General features: G+C 49.9%; 8 protein-coding genes across 8 annotated transcripts; 3 read left to right on the forward strand and 5 right to left on the reverse strand.

Moving 5' to 3' along the window:
• Positions 1 to 12: 12 nt before the first annotated feature.
• On the forward strand, positions 13 to 2,765 carry EV420DRAFT_1662795 (pyridoxal phosphate-dependent transferase; the record flags this gene model as incomplete). The annotated part of the gene is made up of 5 exons (XM_060478936.1): positions 13 to 182; positions 234 to 357; positions 408 to 510; positions 609 to 2,360; positions 2,417 to 2,765. 5 exons carry the CDS (start codon positions 13 to 15, stop codon positions 2,632 to 2,634), a joined length of 2,367 nt encoding a protein of 788 aa, XP_060339800.1. The 3' UTR covers positions 2,635 to 2,765.
• On the reverse strand, positions 2,416 to 4,179 carry EV420DRAFT_1662801 (uncharacterized protein; the record flags this gene model as incomplete). The annotated part of the gene is made up of 10 exons (XM_060478937.1): positions 2,416 to 2,861; positions 2,915 to 2,947; positions 3,000 to 3,184; positions 3,237 to 3,255; positions 3,312 to 3,347; positions 3,398 to 3,498; positions 3,549 to 3,628; positions 3,678 to 3,868; positions 3,921 to 3,952; positions 4,004 to 4,179. 10 exons carry the CDS (start codon positions 4,177 to 4,179, stop codon positions 2,773 to 2,775), a joined length of 942 nt encoding a protein of 313 aa, XP_060339801.1. The 3' UTR covers positions 2,416 to 2,772.
• A 118-nt stretch (positions 4,180 to 4,297) lies between these two features.
• Positions 4,298 to 5,165, reverse strand: EV420DRAFT_84829 (uncharacterized protein). The gene is made up of 2 exons (XM_060483698.1): positions 5,096 to 5,165; positions 4,298 to 5,043 (listed from the first exon to the last, which is right to left on the reverse strand). The coding sequence occupies exon 2, from the start codon at positions 4,907 to 4,909 to the stop codon at positions 4,358 to 4,360; it is 552 nt and encodes a 183-aa protein (XP_060339802.1). The 5' UTR covers positions 4,910 to 5,043; positions 5,096 to 5,165; the 3' UTR covers positions 4,298 to 4,357.
• A 927-nt stretch (positions 5,166 to 6,092) lies between these two features.
• Positions 6,093 to 7,949, reverse strand: EV420DRAFT_1742499 (6-phosphogluconate dehydrogenase). The gene is made up of 7 exons (XM_060480045.1): positions 7,641 to 7,949; positions 7,350 to 7,586; positions 6,877 to 7,296; positions 6,804 to 6,819; positions 6,631 to 6,751; positions 6,348 to 6,574; positions 6,093 to 6,288 (listed from the first exon to the last, which is right to left on the reverse strand). Exons 1-7 carry the CDS (start codon positions 7,803 to 7,805, stop codon positions 6,239 to 6,241), a joined length of 1,236 nt encoding a protein of 411 aa, XP_060339803.1. The 5' UTR covers positions 7,806 to 7,949; the 3' UTR covers positions 6,093 to 6,238.
• A 374-nt stretch (positions 7,950 to 8,323) lies between these two features.
• Positions 8,324 to 10,024, forward strand: EV420DRAFT_1497938 (uncharacterized protein). Its single transcript, XM_060470945.1, has 4 exons — positions 8,324 to 8,626; positions 8,685 to 8,927; positions 9,120 to 9,452; positions 9,501 to 10,024. The coding sequence occupies exons 2-4, from the start codon at positions 8,775 to 8,777 to the stop codon at positions 9,879 to 9,881; spliced, it is 867 nt and encodes a 288-aa protein (XP_060339804.1). The 5' UTR covers positions 8,324 to 8,626; positions 8,685 to 8,774; the 3' UTR covers positions 9,882 to 10,024.
• Positions 10,025 to 10,227: 203 nt separating this feature from the next.
• On the forward strand, positions 10,228 to 11,872 carry EV420DRAFT_1616424 (uncharacterized protein; the record flags this gene model as incomplete). The annotated part of the gene is made up of 6 exons (XM_060475116.1): positions 10,228 to 10,305; positions 10,359 to 10,555; positions 10,606 to 10,839; positions 10,888 to 11,090; positions 11,141 to 11,235; positions 11,285 to 11,872. 6 exons carry the CDS (start codon positions 10,228 to 10,230, stop codon positions 11,870 to 11,872), a joined length of 1,395 nt encoding a protein of 464 aa, XP_060339805.1.
• A 135-nt stretch (positions 11,873 to 12,007) lies between these two features.
• On the reverse strand, positions 12,008 to 14,253 carry EV420DRAFT_1257059 (uncharacterized protein; the record flags this gene model as incomplete). Its single annotated transcript, XM_060466811.1, has 2 exons — positions 12,008 to 13,973; positions 14,024 to 14,253. The coding sequence occupies 2 exons, from the start codon at positions 14,251 to 14,253 to the stop codon at positions 12,008 to 12,010; spliced, it is 2,196 nt and encodes a 731-aa protein (XP_060339806.1).
• A 53-nt stretch (positions 14,254 to 14,306) lies between these two features.
• EV420DRAFT_1497945 (serine incorporator/TMS membrane protein) lies at positions 14,307 to 16,365 on the reverse strand. Its single transcript, XM_060470946.1, has 8 exons — positions 16,168 to 16,365; positions 16,058 to 16,119; positions 15,878 to 16,009; positions 15,726 to 15,829; positions 14,914 to 15,678; positions 14,764 to 14,863; positions 14,648 to 14,712; positions 14,307 to 14,599 (listed from the first exon to the last, which is right to left on the reverse strand). Exons 1-8 carry the CDS (start codon positions 16,262 to 16,264, stop codon positions 14,419 to 14,421), a joined length of 1,506 nt encoding a protein of 501 aa, XP_060339807.1. The 5' UTR covers positions 16,265 to 16,365; the 3' UTR covers positions 14,307 to 14,418.
• Positions 16,366 to 16,678: the final 313 nt, after the last annotated feature.

Below are 16,678 nucleotides of genomic sequence, written 5' to 3' on the forward strand. Positions count from 1 at the left end.
GGCGGACGGCCCATGTCGCTTCTTTTCAAACATTTACGCGTCCACCAAGTTTTTGGCGCGAATACCGATGTCGGAAAGACCATCTTGACGTCGGCGCTGGTTCGAGCATCGGCCGCAGCTGGAAAATCTGTCTTTTATTTGAAGCCGGTCAGTACCGGTGACGCCAACAGCGCTGATGTAGAGTAAGTGACTTGCTCCCCCTCGCCATCCTTCTCTAAATGAATTATATAAAGGCATATAAAACGATATAGCGGTTCCTTCAAGGACCGGATCCGTGCAGATTGCCTGTACCAGTACCAAGAACCCGTGAGCCCTCACCTTGCAGCCAGGCTCGCAACCAGCAACGACGAAACTCAAGTACGCATTGTTATCGAGTACCAGCTCTCTGTGGATTGATTTCCCTCCAGATTCCCACAGACCAGACCGTCATCAATTCTATTGCCCATCACATTAGACAGTGCGCTGCAGCGTCGCCAGATCCTTCCCACATGTATGTGGAAACTGCTGGAGGTGAGAGTTAGCCTTTGGACAGTGAGTGTCGGCGCATGGTTTCCTGCTTTTCTTGACTCGTGTCTTCTTACCCCCGTGCTAACATTTGGTGTTTTCAGGCGTACATAGTCCTACTCTTTCTGGCACAACACAGTTGGATTGCTATCGGCCTCTTTTTCTTCCCACCATTCTAGTCGGTGATTCCAAGCTTGGCGGTATCTCGTCCACCATTTCTGCATACGAATCGCTTGTCCTCCGCGGTTTCCTGGTCGATGCTATCCTGCTCTTCCGCGACGAGTATTACCGCAACTGGGAGTATTTGAAGCCCTACTTTGCGGATCGTGGAGTCCATGTTTCGACCGTAAACGCTCCTCCTCCCTTACTTTTAGATACCTCCCAAAATCACGCGTCTACGGAAGAATATTATCGGTCTCTGCTTACCGAAGGTGACGAAAATGGTATAATGTTGAGTATCGAGCACCTGGATGCTTGTTACAAGAATAGGTTGGAGGAGCTGGAATCAATGCCTCGTCGTACCCTAGATTCGATCTGGTGGCCCTTCGTCCAGCATTCGCATTATCAAACGGAGCAAGATGTCAATGTCATCGATAGCGCATACTCGGACTTCTTTACCGTCCTCCACCAATCTTCACCAACATCCTCCGTCTTGCAGCCCCAGTTCGATGGGTCCGCATCCTGGTGGACACAAGCTTTTGGCCACACCCAGCCTGCTCTTACTCTGGCTGCCGCAAGAGCGAGCGGACGATACGGGCATGTCATGTTCCCAAGAGCCACTCATCTCCCTGCTCTTCGACTTGCCGAGCGACTAGTAAAAGAGGGTCCTGGCAAAGGATGGGCATCTAAGGCTTATTTCTCGGATGATGGTTCCACTGGAATGGAGATTGCTCTCAAAATGGCTTTACGCGCGTTCACAATCCGGGAAGGGAAAGAATTTGACGACGTGCAGAAAAAGTCGTTAGGCATCCTTGGGTTGAAAGGAAGCTATCACGGGGATACTATTGGGGCGATGAATGCTTGTGAGGAGGGGGTTTATACGTGCGAGTGGCATCACGCAAAAGGTTATTGGCTCGACCCTCCTACGATTTCCATGCGTCAAGGAAAGGTTGTGATATCTATTCCCCCATCGATTACCTCAGAGATATCAGTCGTCCAAGGTGATTCGTTGGCCTGGGTTTATGATGTTGCTGCTAGGCTAGACACCCCTCTTGCACGCGTTTACAAGGAGCGTATTGAGAAAACGCTGGATGCACTCAAACGTAAAGGACACACACTCAGCGCCCTCGTGATGGAGCCTCTGGTCATGGGAGCAGGAGGGATGTTATTCGTGGACCCCTTGTTCCAGCGTGTTCTCGTCGACGTAGTTCGTGGGCCATCATCATCTTCATCATCATCATGGTCAGGTCTCCCAGTCATATTCGATGAGGTCTTCGTCGGGTTATACCGCATCGGTATGGAGAGCACCACGTCCATCCTTGGTGTTAAACCCGATATTTCTGTCAACGCCAAGATCCTCACCGGCGGTTTACTGCCTCTCGCTGTGACACTGGCTTCGAACTCGATCTACGAGGCGTTCCTCAGTGACAAGAAAGCCGACGCGCTACTTCATGGTCACTCCTACACGGCCCATGCTATGGGATGCGAGGTTGCGAACGAGACGTTGAAGATGATTGATGGTCTTTCGGGGAGCGACACGTGGAAGGAGGCTCAAGCACAGTGGAAGAGCGAGGGTGACTCTGTTTGGAGTTTCTGGGACCCGGTGTTTATAGAGACGGTTTCTAGGATGGATAATGTGGATGAGGTGATGACTCTGGGGACGGTGCTTGCGATTAAGATCCGAGACGACGAGGCTGGTGAATCTTCTAAATTTTTGTATCTTTTTCGCAGAGTTGCTGATCCTTCCTCTTAGGATACACTTCACACTCAGCGGAAACAGTGTTCCGCCCAATAGATCAATATGATGATGGAGGAAACGAGTTCTCTGCGGCACCTGGGGGAGCACCCTTCGGTGTGAATTTCCGCACACTAGGGAACGTGGCTTACTTCATGACGAGTTTGAACACCTCATCGGCTGTTCTGCGTTCTCTTGAAGACAGAATCTGGAGAACTCTACAGCGACATTCATGATGACAAAATTATAAATTATTCCTGCGCGTTGCGACAAGTTGCAATAGGCCATGGCGACAGCCGTATGCGGTATCAACCGACATCTCATACCAGAGAGCATTGTATGTATGAAGTCGTAAATACCGAATTTCGTTTTACCTATACCCATCGTCCTGGGACGACTGGAACGGACGCCGAAAGCCCCCCGTCGATTGCTATATTCTGTCCATTGACATAACTCGAATCGTCTACATTATCTCGGTCAGAGTCCAACCAAGACAATCACACAAAGGTAATGTACCTGAAGCAAGATACACAGCCAACGGTGCAATTTCTAATAGAGGCAATCTTAGCGCCAGTGTGGTTTGAGGTGGTGAACCTGTTACCTTCTGGAATGGCATAACGCCCAAGGGCACTGAGTTGTCCCAATTTACTATCGGTGCCTCTTCCCCTTGCAAAATCGAAAGTCGCAGTTGTCATGGCGGTCTCAATAAGACCGGGGCATATGGAGTTTACTCGGATGTCTGTTTTTTGGAGCTGGTACGACGAAGTTTTGGCGATAGAGTTGACACTTTGAGGAGAATAATCAGACGCAGAATACCAATGAGTAGGTATGGGCTTACGCTGCTTTACTCGCGCTGTCTAGTGGAGAAGGATTACAACTGCTGTCCAACAAGATGATGATAATTAGGACTCACAATCCACGGGACCAGCTCCGGAACGCAGACCAGCAACTATAAATATGGTCAGGCAAGTCTTGTGAGAATCTGTCACGTATACTTACCAGATGCTGTGAGAATGATACTCCCTGAGCTCACATCTTTACCTTTGGATGGATTGGTCTTCTTCATTGCAGCTGAACCGTGTTTGACCGCCAAAAAGCACCTGGGACAAGGATAAATCATGGTTGTACTGCGAAAGATGGCCTGACGGACGAGAGTGCGTTAACTTTGATGATGTTCATGAAGCCCTCGGCGGTAATTTGGGAGACATGTTTCATGGATGAGATACCCGCCTACGTGAATATGAGGTCGACAATATGAAACGAAATACTGAGAGCCTACATTTGCGAAGAACACGTCCAAGCGGCCTTCCTCTTCTAGTGCTTGATTGCAAACGCTTGAAATCGCAGCTTCGTCTGACCCATCCGCTTGCAATGTCGTAACCTTGACGTCTGGATACTTGTTCTCAATCGTTTCCTTGAGATTAGGAAGGTTGGTAGGGTCAAAGTCGATGAGGTAGAGATGCTTGGCGCCTGTAACCACGTTGGCCAGAGAACTTGGATGCAGTTTTGAATGGCATCTGACCTTCGTGCGCGAACAGTAGCGCCGAGGCACGCCTGTGATACAGAAATGAGAGCTGCAAGGACGTATACGTCGACAATACGCACCCAATACCCTTCAGCGACCCAACTCCGGTGATGATACATACTTTATTCTTCAGTTTCCCTGCTCTCGGCGACTGGGTGAACTGTGAGCGTATGCTGTCGAGACGAGCATTGGCAATCTTTGCATAGTCTTTCTTGCCGCCTTGTCGTGCTTGGTCGTATACGCTGTCCTTTGCCATGGCTGTTGACAGGAAGAGCAGTCTTCCATCAGCATCAGCACAAGTTAAGCGAGAGCCTGAGAGTCGCCGGTGCCGGGTATGCTCCCAACCGGCGGAAATGTCGCGTATAGCCCGAACTTGACACGGATGCATTTCAAGATGTTCAATAAAAATGTACTACTTCCAGAACGAAATCTACCTAATTCTCAACAATATTTCGCTGCCTCTTCAGCTCCGTCATGAAAGGTAATATATACTGCTCGGCAAACAGGACGGTAACACCACAGTTGTTGAGATGCTTTGCTACCTCTTCAACCATCTCTTCCTGATTATCAACCATAAACGGTCCTTTATATCCCGATAGCACTCCAGTTTCGTTGCACTTCAGATTGAGCCGCTTACAGATAGCGAGATATGCACCGGCCGATGAGAACAGAGTCATAAGAGCCTCCAGAAACAGAACGTGGGGCGAAGCGGCCGAATCTTCGAGGTGTATCCCTGTCGGTGGACGGAAACATACGAAAGCTCGCCATCCTACCACATCATTGTATCTTGGTAACCCACGAGCTGTGGGCCGGATTCCTCTGGGAAGGGGGATCCTTCCGGTGTAGAACGAATAGTATCTACACCACAGTGAAGCCGGGTCGCTTAATCGAGGGTTCTCTAAGCTAAGGCAGTTCTTGGGCAACTTGTATTTCAATCTCGGTCGTTCGAGGAGCAGAGCGATCGTCATTCGATTCTCTGGAGGCATAGATGCTTGTGCAGGAGAGTCTACGTATCAGAGATTAGCACCACGCTAAAGAAGGTGGCAATTAGTCGCACTCATATGCGATGCGTCAGGGTGATGGACTTGTTGACTTTCGTTCCGAGCCTGAGATGAAGATTCTACGGAGGATAAGAAATCACATCGTGAGATATCGATTCACTATTCACTTACCGGAAAACTGCTGGGTTGATTCCACTTCAGGGTCTTGTCTGCGGGGAGGTATAGTGTACCTTTCTCTTCTTAACACAGTCGGGGCGAGAGTTTGACTAGGGAGGGCTTGAGCTTGGTGGCGTACCGTCGGTACCGGCATTTGAGGCGAGTGCATGCTCGTATTCTCTTCAAACGTCTGTGCGGAAATCGTGGTGGCAGACGGTAGCGAGGTCTGATAGAGCATGGGCTGCATAATCTCAGAATCAACGAACATAGGCGGAGTCGCAGAAAATTGTCATGAGCCTGGATAAAGAGAGGAGACATGGCTTTGGATAAGACTTTGGCACAGTTGTGGCCCTGCAGGCGAGGACAATGGCTGAGCAGGTCGGGTTTCGTGGCGCACTAGTGGCGGAAGTGAAGGTAGTATCAAGCCGTTTCGGTAGTGGATCTCGTCGGGCTGAAGAGCCCAGATACTTCCTTTGTAAGGATGCCGGAAAGTTGGCGGGGCAACTAGAGGTTTAGGCTCGAACTTAGAAGGAGGCAACGTAGACACAGAGAGCTCTCGCAAGGTGGATCTAAGGTCAGAAATATCCTGTTTAATCATTGTATTATCTTTCTTCGCCTCCTCAAGCTTTTGCCTAAGTCGTTGATTGAATGCAAACTTGTCACGGACATCGGGGGAACTGTGGTGCTCTGATAGAAACTGACGGTGATCCTGCTGGTGAGAGTCGTGTGATGCTGCATCGAAGGAGCAATCACGCTCGTTGTGGCGGCTATTTAACTCCTCGACCCAATCCGAAGGAGCCGCAGCATCCTTGACGTGAATGGGTGAGGCCAAACTTGTCAACCGAGGCGGAGAAAGACCCTGGGACAGAAGTTGAACCAGAGATGAAAGTGTAGCCATGAAGGAGACGATCAAGATGATCAAGAAACGAACTGGCTTTTATACACCTGGTACCGGACCGGCCTACCTGAACATCAATACTTGCATTAATCCTTGTGGGCTACACTCGGTTAGGGCTTCGGCTCCAATAACAATTGCATTCCCGGTAGATAGATCGACAGCGTACTTCATACAAGACTCGAACTCGACATAAGATATCTGCACCGCGAGGGAGTAAACACGACGCCAGCGATGCTTTTGGGATAGACAGTACGAGGCGTCTACTCCGATTCCGGCTTGTAATCCGGACGCAATGATCGGACAGTCTTCCCTACAATTAAGTGGTCGTGAGAACACAATTGATATGAATAAGAGGCGGAACAAACGGACCGGCTCTCCAGATTTCTTGGTCGTTGATGACGGCGAGCTCCTTGGCGAGGTCTTCACGGTAGGTGGAGCGACCGTTGAACTCGAGGGATTTCCTGGTCTCAGTACCGTTCCTTACGCTCTCGTATAGTTGCTCAAAGATAGGGACGTTAGCTTTTTCGAAAACGGGGGCCCAGTCAAGAGCGCCACGACGGGCTGTTGTGGAACATGCGTTGTACATGTAATCCATACTAGAAGCGAGTTGTTCCATCAGCAGGGCAGCGCTAGCACGGGAAAAACACCTTACCCCTTCTGTCCGATCAGAGGGTATAGGGATTGTGTGGCTTCTTCAACGGTCTCGTTGAAAGCTTCCGATGGCGTGTGTCCGTTTTTGCGGAGAACCTGGTATTGTGCAAGGAAGAGACCCTCTGTCATCATACGTCAGAACATCAAGCGAGGTGAAGCGTAGATAAGACGTACGGATGGCTCCCATCAACTGTGATCGATTGAAATATCAGTCGCGTCGCGTCTACTGAAAAAAATTACAACTGACCACACCACGCTCACCATAGAGATCGGAGTAGACCTCCTTCTCAAAGGTGGTATCGTACATGTATCCAGATCCAATACCGACACCGAGGGCAATGGCCTTCTCCTTGGCCTTGCCGGTGACATCTTGGAAGACAGCGACACTGGAGTTGATACCACGACCTTCCTTGAACAGAGTTCGGACGGTACGGCCGGAGCCTTTTGGAGCAACAAGAATGACATCAACATCGGGGGGAGGGATGACCTTGGTATCCTCCTTGTACACAACAGAGAAACCGTGAGAGAAATAGAGGGTCTTGCCCTTGGTGATCAAAGGCGCGATGGTGGGCCATGTCTGCGACTGCGCAGCGTCGGAGAGAAGGTTCATGATGATGGTACCCTTGTTAATGGCTTCCTCGATGGGGAACAAGGTTTCGCCTGGGACCTGAGGAACCGTGTTAGAAAAGTTTGCAACGCAACGATTGAGATATCACGTACCCAGCCATCAGCAATAGCCTGTTTCCAGCTCTCGCCGTCCTTTCGGACACCAACGATGACATTGAGACCATTGTCACGAGCGTTCAAGCCTTGTCCGTGGCCTTGGGAACCGTATCCAATGAGAGCAAGAGTGTCATTTTTGAAGTAGTCCTGGAGTTTTGCCAAGGGCCAGTCGCTACGCTCGTACACAACCTCTTTTGTACCGGCAAAGTCGAGGGTCTTGACACCACGGACACCCTGCAAGATGAGCTATTTAGAATCAAACGAATCTCGAAAACGAAGTAGAAATACCTGGATGTTTGCTTTTTGAACAGGCTTGGTCGCAGCCTTGGCGAGCAGAGAGTAGGAAGCGGTCTGGGTAGACTTGAGCACATTTTTGGCCGCAGCTGCACGAGGAGCACGACGAGAGGCAGCACGGAGAGCCTGGGAGGCGGAACGGGTAGCGAGAGAGGCCATGGTGGTTGGATTCAAGAGCTAGAGTCTGAACTGAAAAATATTTTCGAGTCATGCTTTTCGGCCGAAAGACTATTTGAGTTGTACCGCTTATCGCCGAAATGCCGGTCCTTCCTGGAGGCTTCCTTATTTGGAAACGACGTCAACGAATCACTGCGAAGATGTTATACTCTGCAAATCTACTCTAGAAGTTTCTATGAATACAATTATAATGAGCAAGAAATATAGCAGTCTGATTCAATATTTATGTATACATACCCGTCTGTTGTCTTGTAGACTTGTTGAATTCCTGAAGATAGACCCACAGCAAACTCCATTCAATCTTCAGGCCGCTTTGAGTGCATGGGATTGTTTCGCAGAATACCCATACGGAGATCCGCCCCGGTATTGCCAGGAGTTGACCCGGATAGGGACCCAGAATACCTCTGGGGATGACAGACTGCACTGTTGCAGCAAACTGTCAGAAAAAGTTCCTCGGGGAACTTGAAGATTACTTTATTTTATTCGTCCAGCAAGATATCGAAAGTTAAAAGTCCCAGGAGAACAGACTGACGCACGTGGGAAGATATATCTGGTATCCGGGGTCCTTCCCGTGGTCTCTCACAAAAGGCGTGATTCCCATGTGACGGCCTCCCAAAGTCATCACCCCCCACTTTACCTCGACGCGACCAGTATATTCTGCTCATTGTCGACAACAGCGAGCAGGCATACTACAATACATCCCTTTTGTGGCCCTTGCAGTGGTTTCCTACCCATTCTGCCTATTGATCCGAATTTTTTTATATTATTCAGCCCTGCGGGTTGTTATCAAACCCAAGTCTCAGGTCACTTTCGTTCGTCGACCGCCATATTCATGCAGACATTAATTATTTTCTACTATAGTGTTTTGAGGATTCATTACGAACAATTATTGAGCTGCAGTTATCGAACCACTGCAGTAACGCAATAATTCTGTACTCTTAGTCAACAACGATGCCCCAGGCTGCAGCGCAACATGACCCAGCATTGGCTGGTCAACCAGCGGCTCCGTCAAATGCCGTTCCCACTACGACCCCAGATTTGAGTTCTCTGGGCCTTGGGAGAGAGCAGATTCTCTCCTTGTTAAGTAATTTGCCAGTATTCAAGGTATGCTCCCCCTTCCCTTCGTCATTTCTTCGCTCTAGGAGCCTTCTATTTATCATTCAATGTCGAGAATACCGACGCCGTCCTCGTTGCGCCTTGTATCCCACACGTGATCGTGGTCATCACGCCCCCGACGAGCACCCCGTTTCTCATGTGACATTATTACACCCTTCTCGATTCTGACTCTTAACCCAGGTCACCGACCAAGGTCCCAAGGCCGATGCCGCCCAGATTTTATCCAATTTGGCCCAGCAGCAAGGCTTTGTTGGCGTCATCCCTGGCTTTCCTGGACCTGGGATAAGCGACCCTGGTCCGTCTTCGCATCCTCGAGGTCCCCCCAACCTAGGACAGCAAAAAGAGACAGAGGAGGGGAGCGATGAAGGCGAGGGCGCTGCCAAGCCTCCTCCGAAGCCTGAGAACGCCCCACCTATCAACCAGGGTCCCAATCCTAACCTTGGCGGGAGGCGATCAAAGAGCGGTGCTACCATGGGGAGTGACGAGTGGACGAGGCAACGCAAAGATAATCATGTACGTCTATATTTCAGTGCAGCAGTGTTTCTTTGACGATTAGTACAGAAAGAAGTCGAGCGCCGCCGCCGAGGTAATATCAACGAAGGCATTAACGAACTCGGTCGCATTGTTCCCAACGGGTCTGGTGAAAAAGCCAAAGGCGCAATCCTGTCGCGCGCAGTGCAATACATTCACCACCTCAAGGAGAACGAAGCCAGAAATATTGAGAAGTGGACCCTGGAGAAGCTCTTGATGGATCAAGCGATGGGAGACTTGCAAGCCCAGCTTGAGGACATGCGAAAAATGTGGGAGGAGGAGCGAGCGAATCGACAAAGGATCGAAGCCGAGATAGAGACGATTAGGAGCGGCGCTCATGCTGGCCAGAAGAGGCCCCGCGAGGATGAAGATGGGAAAGATGGTGACGGGAAGAAGCAGAGGACGGAGTAGGCGTTTCTTCTTGTGATATGTGGACTCATCGCTGTTTTCTTTGCTATGAGGCGGTTGTACTATGTTTTTCCTGGATTTTCGATGTTTATTTGTTGTCGTTATGAAGTTACTGTGTATGATATTTATTTATCGTTTTGAAAACATTTGACTCTTTGTTGAGCAGTGAGCGGGAGGGACGGCAGGGACGGCCCGTCGATGTGACACGGTACACGTGACGTGACTTGATAAGATAATAATTACCAAATTGCGCTGACATCACTAGCTTTGCCGAGGGCAAGGCCTGGGTCTTACTTGGACGTCGACCATCACCATCGTTCCCCATCGTCTGTCGACGTGCTCGTCAATGATGTGGTCTGCTCGAATTGCTAACCTGGCAAAGCAGCCAATGCGCCTCGAAAGTCGGTCGTTGGCTCGGTGCCTTTCGGTAGGATATTCTTAGATGGAGGTTATCAAGCACAATTCTCATGCATATCACAGTGTTCCAAAAAATTACCCGTGTATCACTGGACGCCGTCGCGAACCGCCGCATTTGCTGCAGCGCTGCGGTCCAAGTCTCCAGCTTTTGTCGAAGAGCTCCAGCCTCTGCCAAATGTATCGACGGATGATCTGCCTATCTCTAGTATGGACGACCGCAAAGTCGCGATAGGATGGGATACGAGGACATGGTCTCGATTGTATGTAGATTGTACCCTAAACCTGTTTCTGAGACTTACTACAGTCCCAGTCATCATATATGGCTCCGTGATCATTGCCGATGCGAACGATGTTTTCACGCGGTCACGAAACAGCGACTCGTAAACACTTTTGATATACCCGCCGATATCAGGCCATTGTCTGTTGAATCCAAGCCGAATGGATTACAGGTGACTTGGCCGGCGCATGTTTCTCTATACCCGTGGTCATGGCTACAAGAAAATTCGTATGATCCCCCACTTCGTACGACGGAACCATTATCTGGGTGAGCTTTCTTCACCCTTTTGCTCATCAAAGTCCTCATTGTACATAGAAAAATACTGTGGGGTGCAAAAATACAACAATCACCGCCAACAGTTTCCTACGAGGAAGTCATGGCAAACGACGAACTTGGCCTCTTTCGATGGCTATCTAACATTGACAAGTTTGGATTTTCATTTGTGTCGGATGTTCCGCAAACTACAGAGGCGACAGAAAAACTCTCTGAGCGCATTGGCTTCATTCGCGAGACTCAATGTAAGTTCATTTTTTTGTACTGTTCCTCACCTCAAGTTGACCACCCTCAGATGGGAAATTCTGGGACTTTACCTCCGATCTTGCAAGAGGTGACACAGCGTACACTACACTGGCACTCGGTGCCCACACTGACAACACTTATTTTGTATGTCCTTTCGCGTCCTTCTATTTCCAGTTACTGAATAACGATGTAGACTGATCCTTGCGGCTTACAACTATTCCATCTTCTTTCGCACACTGATGGCTCCGGTGGTGCGACACTACTTGTGGATGGGTTCTACGTCGCTTCAATCCTGAAAGAACTCCATCCCGAAGCCTACTCCCTACTGTCCCGCGTTCCGGTTCCTGCGCATGCTGCGGGAGAGGCCAAAAATTTATATCACGCCTCACAACCTGTTCTAAACCACGACCCCGAAACAGGTGAACTTTACCAAGTACGCTGGAACAACGATGATCGGAGCGTCATGAACCATCTTGATCCACTCGTCGTTGATCAGTGGTATGATGCTATCAGGAAATGGAACCAAAACTTGACCAGCCCAGACTCGGAGTACTGGGTCCAGCTGACACCTGGAACCGCTGTCGTTGTCAATAACCACCGTGTTCTTCATGGGCGCTCGGCGTTTGACGGCAAACGACGTATGTGCGGTGCGTACATTGGTATCGACGAGTACAACTCTAAATTCGCTGTCCTGAAAGACAAATTCTGTCCCGATACACGGCCAGACGTAGCTAACACTTTCAAAGATTCGGATCGTAGTGTATGGAACCCTTTTCTGTGATACCTCCGATCCCAAAAAACAGGACTTGTGTATGCCGAATTTACTTATCTACAACTCATCTGTACTTTTGCCACATCACTGAATTCTATGGATACAACATGAATGTTTCGTCAAAATTAATGAAGGATATACTTTTTATTGGGCTTGGGACTGTATTTCCTTGAGAATATACCCCTCCAGGCCTCCATAGATCCACAGTTCCTGTACACTTGCACCTATGGGCCTGACGTGGTAAGTCTTGCTCTGACACTCTGATGCCCAAGTCACGACCACCTTTCCATCTACCATGCCGATGCCGACAGACAGACCTTTGTTGACAGTCAACTCGCCATCATTCCCGCCCGCACCTCGTTGACCACCCTTGGCGTACTGCTCAGTGAGGTCCTTGACGAGCTCCGGACTCTCAAGGCACACCAACCCATTGTTAATCGCGTTCCGCTTGAAGATGTCACCAAAGGAACCCGCAATAACAACGGGCACACCAGCAGCTTTGAGTGCTGTCGCGGCCTGCTCACGAGAAGAACCTGTGCCAAAGTTGTACCCCGACACGAGAATGACGCCTTTCTTCTCAGTTGAATCGGGAGATTCTTTTTGACTCTTGAGAATGGAAGACACGGTTGAGGCAAAGGAGGGGTCGTAGTTCTCCATCACGACTTCAGCTTGCCGTTCCAGGGTGATATCATCCTGGTAGGTGTACTTTCCGGGATATATGCCGTCGGTGTTGAGGTTATCCTGCGGTGCGAAGAGAAGGGGTCCGGTAAACTTGGACGGGAAACCTGGGAGGACGGGGTTCTCAGTAGCGGAAGAAGCTACAGTTGCTGCCGGCGGTACATCAGAGATAGAAAATATAGGCGTATTGGTTTTTGGGAGCGCATTAGGATCTAAGGAGTCTGGACTGCATATGTACCCCTTGATAGCGCTGGCCGCAACAACAGCGGGCGAAGCAAGGTATGCTTGAGCATTGGGATGACCCATTCGTCCCTTGTAATTCCTGTTAGTAGCGCTGATACCCGTTTCCCCCTCTTCCAATAACCCGGTTCCAAGTCCGATACAAGGACCACATCCTGCTGGGAGAACCTTTGCGCCAGACAAGACGAGTGTTTCCCAATCACCCAGCCGTTCGGATTCCTGCTGAACAACAGAGCTGGCAGCCGCGACGTAAAATTCTACGCCTGGAGCGACTTTGTGTCCCTTCATCACGGCTGCAGCTGCTGCCAAATCGGAAACCCGAGAGTTGGTACAGCTGACAAGATATGCTTTCTGGATATTAATCCGTGCGTCTTGGAGGACTGGGAGAGGAGTCGATACTTTGACGCTATTGGGACCAGATACATGGGGAACGAGGGTAGACAAGTCAAAGATGAGATGCGAAGAATATTCAGCGTCGGGATCTGACGTGATATTGGCGGCACGGAGAGAATTCAAACGCTGACGATTCAGACGAGGATGGTCCGGAGGTGGAGGAATCAGTGAAGGATCCGAGGCAGAGGTGAATGTCCGTGCCTCCATCCCTGAAACCGCGTCTTCATACCATTGCAACGTGACCTGATCGACAGGGAATACGCCAGCCAAGGCGCCCCATTCTGTAGTCATATTAGCGATGGTGAGGCGGTCGTCGATGCTCAGCGCTGGGATACCGTCTCCCGAGAATTCGATGGCAGCATTGAGGACCTCGTCGTGGTTGAAGGATCCACACAAAGCAACGATAACGTCCTTTCCCGTTACACCAGGGGCTAAGCGACCGCGTAGCTCGACCTTGACCATTCGTGGGACCTGCCACCATGTCTTCCCGGTTGCCCACAGCGCTGCAGCATCTGTCCGAACGATAGGTGTGCCGACGCATCCGACGCCGCCGTACATGTTGCTATGGCTATCGCTGGCGACAGTGAGCGTGTGTGGGAAGGCGTATCCTTCCTCGACCAAGACTTGGTGTCCTATTCCCCGACCAGACGGGTAAAAGTCGATGCCATGCTGCCGGGCAAAGGCCTCGATGCCAGCGTACTTTGCGAGGTTCTTCTGGGACCTGTTCTGCACGTCGTGGTCGAGAGTGAAGACGGGCTGGGAGGTATTGTGTATCCTGGTCGCCCCGATGGACTTGAATCTGATTTTGCGGTCAGGACGTCGTCGAGGTGAAGAAAAGAGGAAGCACACTTGGATATGACGGGACCAGTGTTGTCGTGGGTCATGACATGCTCTGGGCGTATCATCACGTAGTCGCCCGCCTTGACTGCCTTTCCTTCAGGAAATCCGACTGCATATCGCTGCACCACCTTCTCGATGACCGTCTGTGGTGTCCTCGAAGGCGTGGTCACCGTCGTGGCGAACGTCCTGGACTGCAACCATCGCACCCAAGGCTGGGCACGAAAGCAGAGGGCTGGCATTGCCCAACAGATAGTTTTTGTCGAAGTCGCGTCTTGCAAAAGACAAATAATGACTCTTTCGGACTTTCGGCCGATACCTCATCCAATAGTATGCTAATGTTTCGTCAATGCAATTATCTTCAAAATATAACATAGAATGTATCCAAAAAATATATAGTAAAATCCCTAGTAGTCATCGGCAAACCTGTCAGGCATGATTGCAGGTGCAAGAAGACTCCACATGTACAGCAGCATGCACACCCAGCTAGACACAACTCGCATCCACATCGCCACTTCAGACCGTCCTATGTAAACGTCCGAGTTTGGATCCACAGGTGTCGATATCGGTTTGTTGGATACAACATTCCTAGATTTCGTTGAGACTTGTGCTTCTAAGCATAAGAACGTCACTTACCAGTCCGTCAGCAGCATGGCGACATACATCGTCGCCATCGCAAAGATAACATGGAACCAGGAATACTGGAAAAGAGCTTCAGTAGAAAACGCAAACCACTGAAAACGACAACTTACGTTGTAACGAGTTCCTGAACGTTCATCATCTCGCGTTTCACCGACAACTTCGTCTTCCTCATCCGACTCTTCTTCGTCGAGAACCGATGCTGGGATTGCTCTACAGAGTATAAGCTACCAAAGAATCCACTTAGATACGGTATGACTTACCCGGCTTCGACGGCGGCCAACAATGCTTGATATCGCGGTGACTCTGTCCGGCTAGGTTGCGTATTCACTACACCCATCTCAGCATGACCATCTAGATGGTCATTTCCTGGCAGATGCACCGGCCCAGTCTTCTTGCTCTTGTTGCCAACCAAAGCCCGACTTTGAGTAGCAGCGCGTGTCGTTGAATACGCAATGGCCAAAAACGTAAAAACGCCGCCAAGAACGACTGCGGCTGTACGAGTTCCGGTTCCGTTTCTCAGCGGATTGCACGGCTGGTTGTCGTCCGTGTGATTGCTCACAGCGGAGACGATGAGGTATGTACAATAGGCGGTAACCATTCCTGACTGTGCTAATCCTGACTTGGGGTTGTATTCTTGGACAACCGGGTGAACGCACATGATCGTAACAATGATAGAGAGTGCCAGGTTGAACGAGATGAAGAAACGGTTCAGCGTGCAGCCTGAACCAGCGAAGAAACCGTACAGGAGGCCGGTCATGGTAATTGTGAAGATGTACATCGCCGCAGTAGATCCGACGAGAATCCACTGCCAGAAATTGGAGCCTGTAGAGGAATTCTCCCAGTTGTCTAGACAGGTTTCCGACCACGAATGAGCGAAATCGACGAGAAGGACCAGGCCAAGGAGGATGAAGAGAGTGGCGCCAATCATTGACACGTAATTTCCCCAGAACATGAAGAACGAATTTGGTATGAAGAAGGAAACGACCACGAAGACCAGCCAGAGGAGAACTTTGGGGCCCCACCATCTGAGAGATGTAAGAGACAAGCATTTAGTGACTTTTGAAAAGCGTACCCATTTTGAATTGCAGCCCGTTTATCACGAGTGTCTCGAACACCGATGAGCGAAAGGCTGAGGATGGTATGGACGAGAGCAAGAGCAAAGCAGATTCGGTGCACCTAATTTGGGGGTAAGTACACCGTCAAGAGCTCAATGGAAAGACTTGCCGCAAGGACTCCGTAGCATTTATCGCCTGCACAATCCATCTTAATGTAGTCGTAGCTCCATTTCTCTATCTGCTTTATGGCGATGTCTGTTTTCATTACCCAGGCGAGTATTGAATTCAAACAGAATATTATCTGGGAGAGGCAGTGAGAAACATCCAAGAGACAGCAAATTTCTCATACTGCAAATCCAACACGAGTCGCTATTGACGAATTACAATTACAAGACTTGAAGAACATGGATGCTGTTGCTGCGTGTTAGTACTGGACGGTGAAAGGACGGTCTTGCGTACCAGCCGTCGAGGTGCAGCAGAAGGCGAGTCCAGCGAGGCATGACGTCGCAATGGTACTAAGTCCTCCGAAAATAGGGAGGGATAAAAGCAAACCCATGCTTGACGATGGTGGGAGGTAGTGATAGAAGAGCACTGCCTATTATGGAGTCAGCGTTACATAAGGTCATCTAGGGTTAGGGGCAAGTCCGTATCAACTTGACGTCCAACAAAATTCTTGTATTATCTCGAAACTCGAAAGGCACACAGAAATTCATGGTAAGAGGAAAAGTGCTGACGGGTGCTATTCTTATGGTGTCTGCAGCTAGATGCTCAACAACTTTGAACTTAGAGCCTCGCGAAATGCGGTCTACATACCGTGGCACAGTACGCGCCGTGGAACTGCACACGACGCTAGTAGCTCGCCGCTGCCGCGAAGCTGCCTAGTTCTCAGTTTGACTGCTACTACTACTATTACGAGGTAGAGTCATTTCTCTCATTTAAACCTTCCACCTTTGTTCTGCCGATTTTATTG

This window comes from Desarmillaria tabescens, assembly GCF_030435595.1.
Source record: "Desarmillaria tabescens strain CCBAS 213 chromosome Unknown EV420scaffold_1, whole genome shotgun sequence".
In the NCBI taxonomy this organism is placed as follows: Eukaryota; Fungi; Basidiomycota; class Agaricomycetes; order Agaricales; family Physalacriaceae; genus Desarmillaria; species Desarmillaria tabescens.